The 18,426-nt window shown below is 34.5% G+C and overlaps 1 protein-coding gene across 2 annotated transcripts in view; it reads left to right on the forward strand.

Moving 5' to 3' along the window:
- Positions 1-18,426, forward strand: part of Prkg2 (protein kinase cGMP-dependent 2) — a 100,335-nt gene that overhangs the window by 34,206 nt on the left and 47,703 nt on the right. For both annotated transcript variants that reach the window (XM_015499250.2, XM_015499251.2), the window contains exons 5-9: positions 333-438; positions 4,000-4,063; positions 11,259-11,336; positions 13,136-13,230; positions 15,975-16,043. In XM_015499250.2, coding sequence (XP_015354736.1) covers positions 333-438; positions 4,000-4,063; positions 11,259-11,336; positions 13,136-13,230; positions 15,975-16,043 — 412 coding nt within the window. The remainder of the gene's footprint in view (positions 1-332; positions 439-3,999; positions 4,064-11,258; positions 11,337-13,135; positions 13,231-15,974; positions 16,044-18,426) is intronic.

Below are 18,426 nucleotides of genomic sequence, written 5' to 3' on the forward strand. Positions count from 1 at the left end.
GTGAATTCTTCACTCTCTAGGTTGGCCACAGGTTGACTGGCCTTCTCTAACATGTGTCCTGATGAGGTAGTGTGTAATTAGAAATTGCAAACTCATTTGAATATCATCTTAACCGAAAGATAATTAGAAAGCAAATCTCCCAATTCCAAATCATGGTACACTTCAGAGCCAAAATGATTTATAAAATTAGTATTTATTTTGATGCTTCCTTCCATTTGCATGTTTAAATAATGCATTTTCCAAGAAATGCAAATTCACCCTATTAACATTCTGGAAAGTTTTCTTGATGTGATGCTAAATAATGTTTTGTTATTTTCTCCATTCTTCTAAAGCTATTACCAATGTTAAAACATGGGCATTAGATCGAGAGGTTTTCCAGAACATAATGCGGAGGACAGCTCAAGCTAGAGATGAACAATACAGAAACTTCCTCAGAAGGTAAGAATAATACATTGGGAGAAAGTGCAGCCAATGAGGTAGCCATAATGTGGATATGACGGTTTTATCAGAATATTTATTTTAATATAGTTTCTCCCATTTTCCACATTATTAAACCAAGGAGAAAAAGTATTTCCTTGCAATTAATGCTAGTATCAGTAAAAAGTATTACATTTGATTCCCATTAGCTTTGTGTATTGATTTATTTCTCTTGCTAATTTTTCCCTTGTATTCATGGAACCATAGTGTATAATATAGAAAAATGTACAAAAAAATCCTAAAATATTCAACAGAGTGTTCACTAGACTGAAAGATATATGAAATTTGAAAGAGGCTAGCAAAAAGTTAACCCTTCTAATATTGCTTTGCTTAGAATAATATTAAAATTAATTTAATTTACTATCCTTGCTTTAAATGAGACATTCTTTTTTTATTCACATAGCCACACTGTCTTCCAAATTATTACATTATTTGTAGGAAATTAACTTGCCAAAAACATTACTGTACTTGTCGTGATGACATGGATCCTTGAAACATAAATCATTTTGTGAAATATTCTGTACCTCAATGACTTACTTGAATGCATCAATTTATAGAGAAACAAATATCTATGTAATTTAAAAAACCAGTTCCAAATTAGATAAAGTTTTTGAAAATCTAAGTTTCTTAAACTACTTTTGTATCATTTGTGAGAGTTTTGATAGTCTCTGAATCTGTAGTACATTCTGTAATGAAATGTTACTTATAAGTGTTAATAATGCATTGCATAGTTTCCAAAAATAAATTCTAAGTTCTTCTAAAGTACAGCATAGTGATTTCATCTTGCATTATAAGCCTTTGAAGTCAGTGATTTGGGGGCTGTATAGTGCCTAGCATATATTGAGAGCTCAATAAATCCTGAAGGAACACATTGTTAATCAGTAGGATATTGCAAGTATCAGTTCTCATATAGAATTGTAGTGATTGACCCTTTCAAGGGCAGTAATGGCTCCTGGCAGAGGGGCGATAATGACAAGCAGGTGCCTTATCTGATAGCCAGCCAGTGCTTAGTCATCATTTTGTGGGATCTCCCTGAATATAGGTGATCTCCAGTCCAACAACTGAGTGACACAGGTCAGCATTTAAAGCTAATAAGCCACACTTACGCAAGAGCCAATAAAGGATACATAAATAACTAGTGCCCAAAGGTTATGTTTGAACATCTGAGATAAAACCTAAACCACTACATGCAGAGCAGTTAATTTTCCCCCAAGTCCAGTATGTTCCTAGTGGAAGGAGCTAAGATAATGTACTAAGATACATTCCTTCTTTCTTTCCTTCCTTTTGATACTTCATTCATTCTTTCAATTTATTTCCAGGTAGAAAATATTGTAAACTCAGATGGTAAATAAGATAAACCTGATGCCTGCCTTCATAGACATACTAATATTTCCCCTCATATCTATTTCCTCACCGTACCCCTAAGGTGACAGACTTACTAATGTTATAGATCCCAGTTTGGACCAGAAGTTAAATTTTCATATGAAGTATGTGTTAATCAAAGACAAGTTCTGGTTATCCTTTTATCATTTCATCAAGAGGGAGACAAACTAGCAAAATATATTTTTCCTTGTTTCATAATGTACAGTAAGCTCTCTTTCTTCATTTCCATTTTTATTATAAAATCTGATATATAAGATATGTGGTCCTTATGTAAATTACAAAATATTATGACACTAGTCACCTGATGACTGGGAATATAGTCAGAGGAAATGAAATAACTTTGTCAGAGAGACATGTGCATTTCCATGTTCATTGAAGCACCTAAGTGTCCACCAACCAATGTACACATAAAAAAATGTGGTACACATGTGCCATGTAGCCATGAAAAAAGATGAAATTCTGTCATTTGTGACAACATGGCTGGAAATGAGGATCATTATGTTAAGTGAAATAGAAAAACAAGAACTACATGATCTCACTCATGGACTTAAGAGTTCATCTCATAAAGTTGAGAGTAGCATGGAGGTTTCCAGAGTCTAGAGAGGGTAGGAGAAGGGAGGGATAGGGAGAAGTGGATCAGTGGTACTAAGGTATAGGTAGATAGAAGCAAGAAGTTATGATGTGCTGTTGCACAGTAGGCTGACTATACATAATGAGAATGTAATAAGTATTGCAGAAAGCTAGAAGAAGGGATTTTGAATGTTTTTAACCATAAATAAATAATAAATGAGAAGATAAATATTTTCCCCAACTTAAACATTGTACAATGTATATACATGTACTGAAATATCACAGAGTACCCATAAATTTGTAAAATTTTTATGTTTTTATATATTCATTAAAATTTTAAAAATTATAGCAGAATAAATGTCCATGAAACTATTGCCCAATATAAGGAAAAGAAAATTAGCAGCATCCTTGAATTTCTCATGTGCCTCTTTATATCATTTCCTCCTGAATCCTCTCTCCTTGAAAGTAATTGCATTTGAAAGTTTAGTGATCATATCTTTGTTTTTTTTTTTTTAATAGTTTTGCCTGTGGCTTGAACTTTATGAAAATGGTGTTATTGTTGCAACTCAGTTTTTCACTAAGATTCATTTCTCCTATTGTAGAGTTTTATTACTTGGCTCTAACACTGTGTAAATGTCTGTTCTACACTGAGGTTTCTTCAGTGTTTTGCAATTACAAAGGATTCAGGTGCAAACCTTCTTATACATGTGTCTTGGCCTGTGCCTCTGGTATATGTGTGCAAAAAGTCATTCTAGAGCTCTCTGCCTTTACAAACTCAGATCCAATTGTGCATTTTTTGGAGTAGCATTATTTTTTTCCTGTAGGGGTGTCACATTTTAGATGGTAAGAATAATTTATTTTTCTTATAGGAATTATATTAACAGTCCTGAATTAAAATGGGCAAAATAAAAGAGAAATTTAAGAGAACAATTGAATCATGTTGATAGATTAATCATACTGAAATTTCTGATATTTTTAAAATAGTAGTTTTCAGCATTCTACTTCTCTCTATATTGTTATCTGTAACAATGTTCCTATTACATGCCTCTGGCTACCATTGATTTTTGAAAGGACAACACAGTATGACTAGTAATCAAAGGGCATTTCAATGTTAATTCCCCTGTTCCTCTGAATTCAGTCTTTATTTAATCACAAGGTTTTGGATGAAAATCTGATCCTCCACTGGAAGCAGAACTCCTCACCCAAACTAATAGAAAAGATACTGAGATATGGAAAGGAACACATTTATAGATGCTATTCACTTTGAAAACCAAAAACGACAGTCATGTGATTTTTCCTCTGTTAGAATATAATTTTCCCCTTTATCTTACTATTTTTATTTATTTACTTATGAAATTATACATATCATATTATGTAATTTCTAATGTGTATAAAATTCTGTTATTTATGTGTTTTCTGTTATTTAAAGGTTTACCTTGGAGAACTAAGAGCATTATAATTTTTAAATAAATATAAAAACTTTAGAATCTATATAATGTATATTTGTATATTTATAGTTAAACTCAGAAAGATATTTATATTAAGGAAAGATTTGTTTTGATTTTGAAGTGTATCCTTGCTGAAGAATTTACCAGAAGATAAACTGACCAAGATCATTGACTGTTTGGAAGTGGTAAGACATTTAAAGTACATTTCATTAGAGTTTAGAATCTGGTTGTGTTATTAGCACTGTAAATGAATAAAAAGGAAAAGACAGTAGATCACTATTCTGTAGAGACCAGAAACATTTTTCTTTTGTGAAAACTTAGGCTAACTCATGCTGAAATAAGAGGCTAGGGAAGAGTTAGATTCTTTTGAAATGTATAAAAGGAAATTGGATTTGCATGTGTAAAGTGAAATTTGATTTACATATTTTAATCTTTTTAGTATATTTTATAAAACTAATCTGCCTTACTCAAGAGGCATTTGATTTTTCTGCAATTAACATCACAATCCCTTACAGAGTTTTCATAGTAGAAAGGAGTCAGTGAGGCATAATTAGGAAATGGAGCACAGAAAGGGCATGTTGGTGCTTCTGGTGACAAGCCTCTGAATCAGACTATGAAACATTCTATACTTGAACACTCTAGGCCAGGAAAATACATTTTAAGAAACTGTACTCAAGAAGCACTTTACCTATATTAATGTCTGGAGGAAAACGGCATTTTGGAATGTATTCAAAACTCATTTTAGGCATCACCCAGATGGTTGGTTCCAGTCCAAGACTCTTCACGTCTTTTTGTGAATAATACTTCAATGGCACATACCTTGGATGCTAATGATATGCATCTTATGAAAACCTCTTCGGATTTCAGAGATTAAAATTCAAAGCAAATAACCTCTCTAACTTTCTTGGGGGTCAATTTCATTGAAACTAAAGTGGGTTTTATGGAATTTAAAGGAGGTAGGGAATGGCAAAGAAGTCACATGTAGACTTTAAGCTTTAATAGAGCTGTTCTCAGTGGGAGGAATATAAAAAAGCCCTACAAGGCTGATTGTTGACAGATTCATGCCTCTGTCAATCACAATATGCAATGTAAAATAATATCTGTTGAGAAGGGAGTAGGGACCATTTCATCCTTAAGTGTAAGTGACACCAGTAATGTTTCCATTTACAATTCATGGAACCCATTCAGCAGTTTATCTGGGACAGACCGTGATGACACAATGCCTGGCCTTGTGTCCCCATGGGGGTCAGATATGAAGTCATTTTCAAGAAGACTGCTTATCCTGCATCTCTTGGGATTTCCCTAATGTAATATAAAACAATCACAGATGTTATAAATTAATAATTCATCCCAATTTCTGAGGATTTTTTTAAAGCTAGAGAGGCCCTATATTTTTTTGTTAACCAAGGAAATCTGTTTTTAATATAAAACTAATAGAGTAGATTCACCAGAGGGGAATTCCATGCTGACAGCAAATATGAAAATTTAGTATCATTAAAATTAAATGGTAAATTATACATATTTAAAACAGCCATAGGCAATAGCTACAGAACATATAGATGGGTACTCAAATCCAGTATTAATTAGCACACAATTCAAGTTTGAGTCTCATCTTTTAAAACACCTTAGAAAAGCTTTACCATATCTAAGCATTTGCAGAAAACAGCACGTTTTATAAAAGGCTCTTTATTCATTACCTGGCAAACAAATGTGTCTCTGTAATGTGTGAAAATTCTCAGATGCAAAAGCAATGAACAAGGGAGTAATGGAATCTCTTTAGCTCTCAGAAAAGCACATACCTTACCAGCATAGCTTGGACTAATGACCCGTCCACATGGTCCGACAATGATCTATTCTTAATGCACCCAAGTTATGACAGAGCGCCTGCTGAGTTCTAGGACTAGCTGTACCACAAACTGGTTTCATAATCCTTGAGAAAATAGAATCTGTCATGCTGTTTAGGAGTTGATAAAGGGAGTTTTTAATCCCTATGTATACGTGTTTGGGAGGGTGTTGGGTGGACATGGGGGTGGGTATCAGAACTTTCCATCAAGAAGCAGTTGGCCTGATGTGTTTAAGATGTAGACTGTTGAACACTGTTGAGTTTCTAGACCCAATGGCCCCCATTGTGCAGTGCTCCAATAGCATTTCTGACTCTAGCTTAAGTCACTCAGATCATTTGGTTCTGGAGGCAGACATTGCCATTAAGCCTTTTTGCATGTTCTCATGGGGGAATGAGTGGGAATAACAGTAACACACTCACTGAGGTGCTTAAGATAGTGAAGTCATAAAGCATGATACAGATTTGGGATGGAGATTAATGATTAATGATGCTGGAAACCATAGTGTGACTATTCCCCCTGCCATTATGCAGGACGATACAGGAGAGGAAGGGGTTTCTCTTCGCATTCACAGATCAGTCCAGAAGCATGGGATTGACTGTGCTGTCTGAGTTACAAGCCCCGTGATGAATCATGAGGTCACCTCACTGTTTGTTACAGAGCTCTGGTATTTGACCTAGTGGCCTTGTGCACTGCCACTCTGACATCTTTCACAAAGTCACAGTTGAGAGGGGGTGAGTGGATTTAGAGTAGTGTGGAATGTTCTTATCCTTCCTTCTTCAGACTTGGGGGGCCCTTTGAAAGTTAAAAGGCAGGTTCCTGGGTAACATCCTTCACTTACTGAATCAGCAACTTTGATAGAGGCCCCCAAATTCACATTTTTTTACTTTTAATGTTGGGATACTTATGCTTACTAAAGTTTGAGAAACACATATATGTTTATGACTAGAATACATGTATTCAAATTTCCCCAGTCTGCCACTTCATATAGGAATTTTCCATTTTTAATCATTTTTTTCAAAATTTAGTCTTTCTTTCTTAAAGTTCCTAATAACAGTTGGATAAGCCAGACAGTTTTCCTCATTTTAATTGTTATATCCTGAGTCATAAGAAAACTGAGATCATTGTGGATTTTGCCAGTTTATGGACTAGTGAGTTAAAGGTGGGGCTGCTGGGAGTTGTACAAAGTTCACCAGTCCAAAGTCTGGAGACTAGAGTTTGTGGTCCTTTCTCTGTCACTATCAGCTGTCCATTAATCATAATGAACATATGTAATGAGATTTCTAGCTATAGTGTCCTCTCATTACAAAACAAGAGGGTTGTGGACCACATCTTTATGGGATCTTTCATTGTTTATATTACTGAATTCTATGTAGTTGACTTGCTCAAATAGAAATAATATCTGCTGGTTTTTATTTTGTAGGATCTAGTTCCTTGGCAATAACAAACCAGGTGCCAAATTAATGCTGAATGGTTGATAGGGTCCAGCTGATCTAGGTGTATTTCCTCTAATATTTCTAAGATCGTAACTATTGTACTTGGAAAAAATTACTAATTCTCTATGTACCCAAGTTTGTTTAAACTACTTATACTCAAACAACTGTAAGCAGTTTTTTAAACAAACTTGAAAAGTAGAGGCACCGAGGGTGTGTGTGTGTGTGTGTGTGTGTGCATGTGTGTGTATACTACATCTTGTTGTAAATCATCAATACTTAATTGTAATGAGATTTCTAGCTATAAACTATATACTCTAAGGAAGTCTAAAATGCTTCTTTTTCCATCACCTTTGAGTTTCTTCTGGTTTTATATAGTATTTTTATGGCCACTGTATTTAGACTTTTGCTAGATTATCATAGTATAAGCATTTTATGTACAGCAAAAATAAAATCTTTCCACCTTTGGCTGTTGCTGTTTGTATAGTTTTCTTGTGATCTCTACCTATTATTCTATCCTGAAATTAATTGATTTTTTTTCCATACACTAAGTACCTACTCTCCAGGCTTCTTGACATCTTCTTTTAAAACATCTTATTCAGACTGTGGGTCACGAATCATTGCTCAGTCATGAAATCAGTTTAGTGGAACCTTTAAAAAAATCAGAGTAGTAAGTATCATTTTGAAAACCATGCTTTAGTTTCATATAAATGTATGTGTTCATGGTATTATGTGTGTATTGAGTGTATATGTAAAATATATTTCTTACTGAAGGTAAGAATAAAAAATGCTTGAAAACTTTGCTCTACAGGTTAGGGTCTATGGCTTCTTGGTCCTCTGAGGGACCCCTCTGCAGTGTAACCACAAGGACAATAACCACACTGTTTGCATTTCTCTTTTTGGTCTTGGTGACCACCCTGGCTTGACTGGCGACTCTCCCTGGTTGACAAACACTGGGCAGTCCGGCATCACAGCCAGTACTTACCACTGTATATTTTTGGTCTGACCTATTTCCACAGCCTTTTCTGATCTATGAAGTTACTGTCAATACACTGGAAGGTATTATTTATCTTCCTCCCATGGTTTGGGGTGACAAAGAATCATCCCTTGGAAAAATACCACGAGGAAATTTGTCCCTTAAGAAACAATGAAGCTCTATCTCAAGTATCCTTTCAAGCTTTTCACTTCAAACTTACCTGGTTGACAGGAGTTAAAGCTGCACCTCTGTATGTACCAAAGGCTTAATAATAATAGAAGAAAAGCCTAGCAGCACCTCAAAAATTCTCCATGTCCTTCTGCTCCATGTGGACAATGGAGACTGAGATTGGGATGTGGACAAGAGAGACTGAAGGGCAGACTATTAGAAATGAGAATATAAAACATGACTCCAGCAGTTTTATTAAAGAGAACTGAACATTAGTTAGATAAAGACGGCGGGACTGTGGGAATGAGGTCATCCATAAGGGTCATAGTCATTGCCATTTTAAATTTAAGCTTGTCTACAGTGAATGTTTGGGATAAATATAAAATGAGGAAGAATGAAGAGTTAGATAAATTGATGCAAAGAAATTTACAAAATGGCAGGGGGAATAGTCACACTATGGTTTCCATCATCATTAATCATTAATCAGACAAAATTTTTGGTCTGACAGGTGGATAAATACAATTCTGCCTCCTGTTCATTTGACAGTCTAGGGAAAATGGCCCTGTGGACTCCACATAGTCATTCAGGACCAGGCTCATGACTACAAAGTCCTTCTGGGTTATACCATTAAAACTGGGGGAAAGTAGGAAGATACATACATGAAAGGGTTCTTAGACCTTTTTGGAAAAAAAGGTACACATCACCTTTGTTTTGATTCTTTTAGATAGAAGTTAATTATATGGCTGCAACTAACAGCAGGAGTATAATTTATCTGGATAACCATATATTCCTGTGGAAGACTCTGATAACTACCTTGCACTCTTTTTATGGGAATTAACAGTCACCAGATGCCTGTTCTGTACCAAACATTCCACCAGATATTTTAGTACACTATGTATCTATAGTAGATATACAATATTAATTTACAGACAAGGGAACTGAGGTCCAGAAGATACACTAACTAAGCAAACATTATCCTCCTCTTCCTTAACATGGCAATTACTAATCAAGCATTTGCCATGTTTAAGATTATTTTAGTACCTCAGAAAACGTTGTCTTTCATTGGCTTATTATGGTAGGCAGAATGGTTCCCCCAATATCCAGACTCCAATCCCTGAAATGTGTAAATATGTCACATTATCTGGCAAAAGAGACTTTACACAGGTACTAAAGGTTTGGGACTTTAAAATAGGAGATTACCCTGGATGGGCGAGGTGGGGTGAATATAATTCCATGAGCCCCAGAAATCAGAGAATTTCTCTGACTAAAAGCAGAAGTGGAAATCTGAGAGATTTCTGGGGTAAGAACTGGACCTGTCATTGCTGGTTCTGAGATGTAGGGGCCCCAGACAGGGGGACAACAGAGGTCTCCTGGAGATAAGGGTAGCTTCCACAGATAGCCAGTGAGGAAATGGGGACCACATCCCCAAAATGAATTCTGACAATGACCCGAATGAGCATGAAAGCCAATTCCTCCCCTCGCCCCCGGCATCCAGAAAGGAACACAACTCTACAGACACTTTGATTTTATGCCATTTCTGAGCTATGCTGTGGCTGGACTTTCTGACCCACAGAACCTAAGATAATGAAAGGGTATCATTCTAAGCCACTAAATTTGTGGTCATTTGTTTCCACAGTAGCAGAAAACTAATGTACTTTTTTAAATCTTTGAAGGTAAATGTTCTTATTATAATTTTATGGACTGATGAAAGTAAAATTCAGGGTAGAACTAGGATTTGAGTCTAGATCTGTGTGGCTTCAAAATACTTTTCTACCCTAAAATATCATGCTTCTTTCTATGAAATGTTGAAATGTCTTGTAAGATGTACATTGTGCTATGAAAATAAAAGGTATGTTTATTAATATTAAACAGTATTAATAAATATTGATATTTATAAATATTAAAATTAATAAATAATATTTAACAGTAATAATAAATATTTAGCAATGTTTATTCCATACATGTAAGTTGAGTTTAAGAGTAAATGACCAGAAAGGTATTTAAAAAACAAACACAGAAGTTGTTAAGTTTGAAATTATTTTCAAGTCTAAAAAAAGAGACAGCGAGCTATTATGTGTTAATTATATCTTTTTAAAAATTTAAACAATCCCATTTTTGTTTGTATAAATAATTAAGAGATCCATTTTAGTTGTATGATTTCCAGACAAGATACAATTAAAGCAATATAGAGACAGACAGTTTAATCTATCTTTTGTTTTCTCGGGTACTGAATTGCTCTTTTGGTCTGACAGGTGGATAAATTACTTTTCCCTACCCAATAATTCTCCAATCACACAATCATCTATAAATAAAGGAGGCATTCATACATAAAAAGAAGTAGGTCGTCATTTGAGATTTCATGAAGATGGAACTACATTTAAAAATAGAATTTATGTGTAAAAAATTCCAGTATCTTTATGATCTTTTATGATGATGAATCGTTGGAAGTAATATGTATAACAGAGCGATTTAGTGTGTATGTGCAATCGTCCCAGCAGTTGTTGCTCTCCAGGAAATTAGAAATTGAGGTTGATATTCCTAATACCCATTAAGGGTGTTATTTTCAATTTATTATGTGATTGTTTGCTCTTTTCTAAATCCTGGACCTCATTTTCAGACTGTTACCCATCACTGTGCGGTTTGTATTTAGATTATGTAGGTGAAAGTGCACCAGTGCATAGAGATCGCTGCCCTGCTTTTGCGGTCTCCATACCTGAAATTCAGTATTCCAGGTGAATTTTTTTTCTGTGAAATAAAACATACAAGTGCAAAAGTAAAGTAAAAGTCACCTCTTGTACAGTTTATGATGGCGATGTAAGAAAAACAGATACGGTAGGCCAAAATTTAGAGAAACAGGTGTGGAGACTCATTTCAGAAACCCAACGAGTCCTGTTTCCCTGTGTCTTCCTTCAGTTGTAATTTCTGCTGGACCTCACATCCTCTTTCTTTCTCATTCCAATAGGAATACTACGACAAAGGCGATTACATCATTAGAGAGGGCGAGGAAGGGAGTACCTTTTTCATTTTGGCAAAAGGAAAGGTAAATATTAATTAAAGCTTACTTAAAATAAATTTTTTTAAAATTAATCATTTTGCCATAAATGCAGCAATATTCTGTACTGCAGCATAAGATAGTCTACATCGAATGCATTTGGCGCTTCCTCCAAAAGAATTTTCTGGGGTCTGCCTGAGGGCTGGGTTTGAAGGTGGGTGCCACAGGAAACTTGTGATGGGTTCCAGGTGAGATAGTCTCCTTTTAGTGACCTTATGCAGGTCACTTGACTTTCTTTGGATCTTGATTCCTGGTATACAGTAGCTGAATGGTTTCTGAGGTTATTTCTAGCTATGAGTATGTGATTCTCAATCAGCTCCAGGGTCCAAGAACAGGGCTAGAACATTTTTCTAACAGATGTGACAGGTGGCAAGTGGAGGGGAATGAGCTCAGCAGCTGGGGGTGGCAGTGGTCAGGCATTAAACTATAGAACCAATAAACTTGGAACTTAAATTTGTATGCAGTAGCTGAAATTGACTTAGATGCTGATGAAAATTTTATTTTTATTTACTTTTTTATTTATATAATTGTGGATTTAAATTTATTTTTATTTATATATTTTATAATTTTATATTGTTGATTTATAATATTTATATAATTTTATTTATATATTACATATAAAATAGGTATTTTTCTTTACCTAACTCTGAATAGATAAACTGTTGTCAGTTGTTCCTATGCTGACTCTTAAGGTTTGTCAGAGACAAAAATCATTTATGAAATACTGAAGGAATCAAATCTCTTGAGCCCCTGTGTCTGTCAGATATTTTGTGTATGTTCCCTCTTCCATGAAAGAGAGAATCAGGCACTGACTTTTGTAAACTGGTTTGTGGGTGAACTTTGAACTGGGCCCCCAATGAAGAAAAAACATGAACAAAATAGTTTCAAACCTCTTATTCGTCAACAGTGAGAACCACATCTTAACTACTTCTCCCCTACTTGGACCTATGCTATGAAAGAATTATTGCTAATTAACATGTTGTACTTACTATCATTATTTTTAATTTTTTAAATGTATTGTAACATACATGAGTGTCAATCAAAAATTCTAATCAGCATGAAACAACATTTATTACTGTGTTGAATTAAAATAATTCTAGCCACAGATATGAAATATTAAAGTTTTGTTTGGCTATGCTAGATGGTTTTTACAGTTTCCTGGGCCATGGGTTCACTTGGAGATGCCCACAGAAGCTGTGAACCATTTCCAACCCACATTTTGTGTCCAGTTTTAGTAGGTACATAGGATTTGGCAAATCTGTGGACACCTGACTTAGGACTCCTGATATTCAACCTTATTCGTTTTTTGTTTGTTTTTGTTGTTGTTTGTTTTGGTGGTACTGGGGATTGAACCCAGAGCCTCATGCATGTTAGGCAAGTGATCTACCATTGAGCTACATTCTCAGTCCTCAACTTTATTCTTAATTAATTTGTCAATTCTTTTTAAGCTTTCTGGAGTAACAAAAGTTCCCACAGGACCATTATTATTTCCTTTGAGAATGTCTTGGAAGGAATAACTAGATTCACTTTCAAAAATTAACTTTAGGAGGTAGGGTTTAAGTGGAGAATCTTCTTCTTTCAGAGGGTAGTCCTTTGTGTTAAACCACAGGATCACTCATATCCATCAAAATGAGCTGAGTGTAGTTAATTGTCTTACTACTGTAAAATTAAAGGAAAATCTTATCTTTTTCCCCTCATTTATCAAGTTTATCTAGGTCTGGAGGGTTTGCTGAAATGGATATGTGTCTGATTCTCCCCCTCCTTTTTAATCGATTAACATTATTTAGGTTAAAGTCACTCAGAGTACTGAGGGCCACGATCAACCACAGCTGATTAAAACACTGCAAAAAGGAGAATACTTTGGGGAAAAAGCTCTGATCAGGTGAGCCCATGAATCTATATGCCATACCTACATACAATGCTTAGACCGTTTTCTATGTGAAACTAGTCATTTGAAGTTGTCCTATTGAGCCACCAAATTAATGGCCTCAGATATTCAGGAATTAAACAAAAATGTTAAACTGCCTTCTAAAATTATCAGCTCATTTTGCAAGTCTTTGAGCAACTCAAAATAGTGCATTTGAGATTTCTACCTGAACCTTCAGTCTTTGAGACATAAGTTGGTTTACTCTTGATATGATTTATGGAAGAAATATTTTTAATGGTTAATCGAATGACTTGGACACTATGTACTTCCTAAAACTCATAAAACCTCATGACTGAAGAAATATATTTTCCTAAATGTAAATAACTTCATAAAACCTCAAAGTTTGGGCAACATGATGTTTTGGAATTACATGTTTTTAAGTGAATATTTGGAATTACTGGGGAATCACTTAAAATTTATGTTATGACTTAATGCTTTTATTTCAAATTGGTGCTTGAAGGAATGGAATAGTATTTCTGTTCATTTACCTTCTTAATTTTGGTTTATAAATCCCCAGTTCTACTGATTTGTATGACAGATTTTACATAATTACAGAGCAAAGGAAGATATTACCTGAAGATAAATCTCATCATGAAGATTTTTTAAAAGAAAACCCAAGTATTAAAGCTTAATAAATTAGGTTATAGCTATTATGTAAGCAACTTAAAAGTAGAATTTAAAGCCAAGCTAAATTTTTCTTTCCCATTTTCTTGCTGGTAATGAACTTGATTCCCTAATAGGGAAATTATCTTTCTTTTGTGCACTATCATAATGTAATATCATTATCTAAGACTTCAATGTATTTGTTTTCGGCATTTACAGGCTATTTTGTCTCATACTTCTAAACAAAATAGCTTAAAGCTTGAAAGTTCAAAGGCCTTTATAAATGTAGTATGGAGACAAAATAGTTCTTGAAAGGAAATGTGTCATCTATTTTTGTAAGACCTGCAGTGATTTATGCTATATGTTGTAGCCAGCCAATTATAGTGTTTTCCTATGGACAATATGGGAATTTATGTTTACTATGGACTCACAACTTACCAAGGTATTTGAAAGCATAAAGTTAAAACCAATGGGAAGGAAAGTGGAGACAAACATTATAACATTTTTGTGGGTTGCTGCTGACTGACTCAATTTTCCTTTTATTCTGTATATTTCCACAAGTTGGCATTTAAAAGTCCCAGAAGTTCTTTCAGAATTTCATATGCAAATATAAATCCATGACACTTACACAGTACTATGAAAGAAATATGAGTGTGTTTATGAACATTAATATTTGTAAAGTGTTTGCAGAGACTATTCTCAGTGCCAATGATGACACCAACATGTGAAAGGAACACGATATCTCTTTCTCAGAACTCAGAGATCAAATAGCTGGTCCACAATCCAAGTTCGTGTCTGTTCTGTTTCTATATCTACCTGGCTTTGTCTCTACTACCTCTTTCTCTGCCTTCACTACCTCTATCTCTATCTCCACTACCTCTATCTCTATCTCCATCATCTCTCTTTATCTCTGTCTAAATCACATTCATACAAGTTGAGCAGAAACTGTCCTGCCTTTGACTCCAAAGTTCATGAAACTCAAGTGTCTTTACTGATGTCTTCTTTTTTTTTTGGGGGGGGGGGTTTATTATTTTTTTTTTAATTTTTATTGTTGGTTGTTCAAAACATTACATAGTTCTTGATATATCATATCTTCTTATAAAGATCCTTTAAAGGGATCTTGGTGGGATGGAAGATATGTCAGAATGTCTTTGGATATCAGCTAGGCAGAGGGCACTTCTTTGGAATGGTAGAGAGGGGCTGCCCAAGTTTTCTGTGTCCTACCACTAAGAAAGGTGAAGGATATTTATACAATACTATATTTGATGAAGTTGACTGGAGCAGTCCTAGTAAGGTATTCTACCATTTGCTGCTACTGGTAGGACATCTTATAAATCTCTGAGCACTGGGTTCCATGTGGGAGAACCTGTTTTCATTTTCTTTAATTTATAACGAATAGAGGGAGGAAAGTAATAAAAATAAATCTCTGAAGAATATTTGCCTGATGCTTAACAAGTTGATATTCATTAGAAAATTAAACTTACCATCAGGTCATATATGACTACTCATCATATCTAAGATATTGATTGTAAGGTATTACCTACTCTATTATGCACCATTAAGAAAGACGATACTGCTAATTATCCTATGACTCATCATTTATTTTCATATATAAATTGATTTCAGAGATTTTAATGGATTTTAATGTATAAATACACATTTTCATGATCTGATACTGAAAACAATTTTCTTGGGTTTTATTTTTGATGGTTTTCCCAATAAGTTTCTTTGATCAGTTCATTTCTGTTTTGCTTCCTTATTAATTAGTCTTCTTTGATCGGGGGGAGAGCTCTTTTAGTTTAGCTATCACAAAGCTCAGAATGATATTCCACATGCCCTTGCAGTCAGCAATTCCTCTACATTCCTAGTGCAATTATCTTCTCCTCTGCATTCCTTGTGTAGATGACCTTTATTGGGATACATTTTAAATTCTTGTGGTTTTTCTTTTGGAACGGGATTGAGTATAAATTAAAATGTTTTTTCAAAAGTATAGTTTTGGGAAGATGCTTTCATACAAAGTAGCAGATTTCCTAATCAAATTGGTGGTTTTAATTTCTAACTGCAGTGGAAACTGACTTTCCTGCTTTTGTCTGCAGTGATGATGTCAGGTCAGCTAACATTATTGCTGAAGAAAACGATGTCGCTTGCCTGGTTATAGATCGAGAGTGAGTATCCTCATGTTTGAGAAGGCAGACTACTGCCACCTTTGAAGACTTGGCCTTCCCTTACTCCCAGGGCAGATCTGTTTTCTCATTCATCACCACTCGGAAATGCTAGCCAGTCCTCAGCTGCAAGTACATTCTATTAAAATTCATGAGAAGGAACAGGGCCTTCTGATCTGAATGTGTCTGTGGCAGTGGCAGATGCTGGCAGGCTAAATATTTTGTGTGCAGAATTTGTACATAAATATCAGCAATTGACTGATTTAAATTCTGCATCTCCCAGAGAAATAAGTTTATTAGTGTTCTTATGGATGTTTTCCATACAACGTAGTGAACAATTTTGTAATTTATTTCTAAAATGCCTTTAGCAGTCAAAAACAGTTTTGAATAAATCCTCTCTCAATGTATAAAATAGTCATTAGCTATTTATATTTCCAAACAAATTTTAGTCATTTGTAAGCAATGTGTATCAATATTGATGTCTAAATATCTTGGATTATTTTTCAGAATAAGTTTTATTTTGTTTCACTCACTTCAAATCATACTTTATCCTGGCATCTTGGATCTCTCATTAACCATTTAAATATTTACTGATTAATTACAAGATACACTAAAGGAAATTCTAATATAGTAGAGCTAGATCATTATCCAAATAAAGTCATTGTGTAGTCAAAGAAATAGGTCAGACTCACATGAAATATTAACAAAAAACAGTAAATTTACAAGAGACATATAGCCAACTTCTGATTGAATACAGCATTTATTGAACATAGAATCATAAAAATGTAGAGCTGGGAAGAACTTAAGAATGTTTAGAAACCTTTTTATCATGGAAATTTACAAACATTAAAAAATAGAATGGCATCAGAACTCTACAATTCAAGTTCAACAGTTATCAGTTCATATCTTATCTATACTCTTCACCACTCTGTGACATCTCCACACCATTTTTAAGCAAATTCCAAATATAAAATTGTTGCAAAAAATTGGGGGCACCTCTAAAAGCCAAGTATTGACTACAATAATATTAACATGTCTAAATAGTGACTATAATTCACATGGAATTATTTCAATTCTTTCCCTTACAGATAAGAAAAGCAAATCCAAAGTAGGTTAAAGAATTGTACCAACAATGCCATCTGTGACTGAGCAGGGGTTACTGCCCAGGTTTCCAGATTCATCTCAACTTTCTTTCTCCAGCACATTTGGCTCTCATAGCACCTGCTCAGAAAGAAAAGCAGTCCCTATGCAGTCAAATAGTTAAGAATTTATTTTATTTTTTTTAAATATGGAAATGGAGCATAAAGAAATAATAGGATTTTTCTTAGCAAAGAAGAAATTTAAAATTCACCCCAGGTGAAGTAAAACTCCAGAGCAAAGGCAGACAGCTAGGAAGTGAAAAGTGTGTTCAGATAGCACTCTTTGAATGCCAACTCTTAAACGGAAAATGATTTGGTATATTGTCCTAATAATACATTGTTTTGTTTGAGTTCCTTAAAAATATGTGCATGTGCTGAATAGCAATAGCTGTATGGAATAAATGCTCTAAAATGTTAGCACAACAAAATCTGAAAGAAAGGAAGGACTTCTTTCCTTCATTATAATCTCATGTACCACACATGTATGTAATATCTTTTAATCCATGAAAAACATGCATTGACATTATATATTTTACAAATTACTTGCAAGATTATAATTTTAGGATGTTTACTTTACATATATATCATTGAGAGTCTATAACATACACTTGGCATAATGAAAGATAAAAAATTACATGGATTTACTCTGTGGGTGAGAGATGTTGACTATCTGGTGTCGCTAGTTTCACCTATAACCTGGTTTTCTTGGGACAGTTAGGGTTATCCCAACATATTTATTATTGGTATCTCATTTCATTCTGGAAAGTATTTCAGTTTGGATAATAAATGTTAGGATCATCTTAGCTATGATTTGGAGTAGATTAAGACCCCACAACACTCCCATAGTCCACTGTTTTTACCCAAATCATACCATTATTCACACTTTGTTTTACTTACCATCTCTTGCTACTCTTTTGTAAGCTTCACGAATACAGAAACATGTAACTGCATTGCTGCTGCAGTTCCAGCATCTGATGTAGTCCTTGGCATGTGGGAAGTGCTCACCAGGTGGTGGCTCAATAGAGGGCATCATCCTTGCGATGAGATGCAGGCACGGAAAGTCTATGGATTCTTATTCTTTCCTTCCTAGTCCATGGTTTTAATACATGATTAGAATGATTATAGTGCAAGAAGAATTAGAATTTGAGGGTTTCCTGTTTTTAAAGTGTGATAAACCGTGAAATAACCCTGCTTTAAGATCTCTAAACAAATGGAAGGTGTATGGTGACACCACCATCATTAATTTT

The sequence above is a fragment of the Marmota marmota genome, unplaced genomic scaffold (genome assembly GCF_001458135.2).
Source record: "Marmota marmota marmota unplaced genomic scaffold, marMar, whole genome shotgun sequence".
NCBI lineage: Eukaryota > Metazoa > Chordata > Mammalia > Rodentia > Sciuridae > Marmota > Marmota marmota.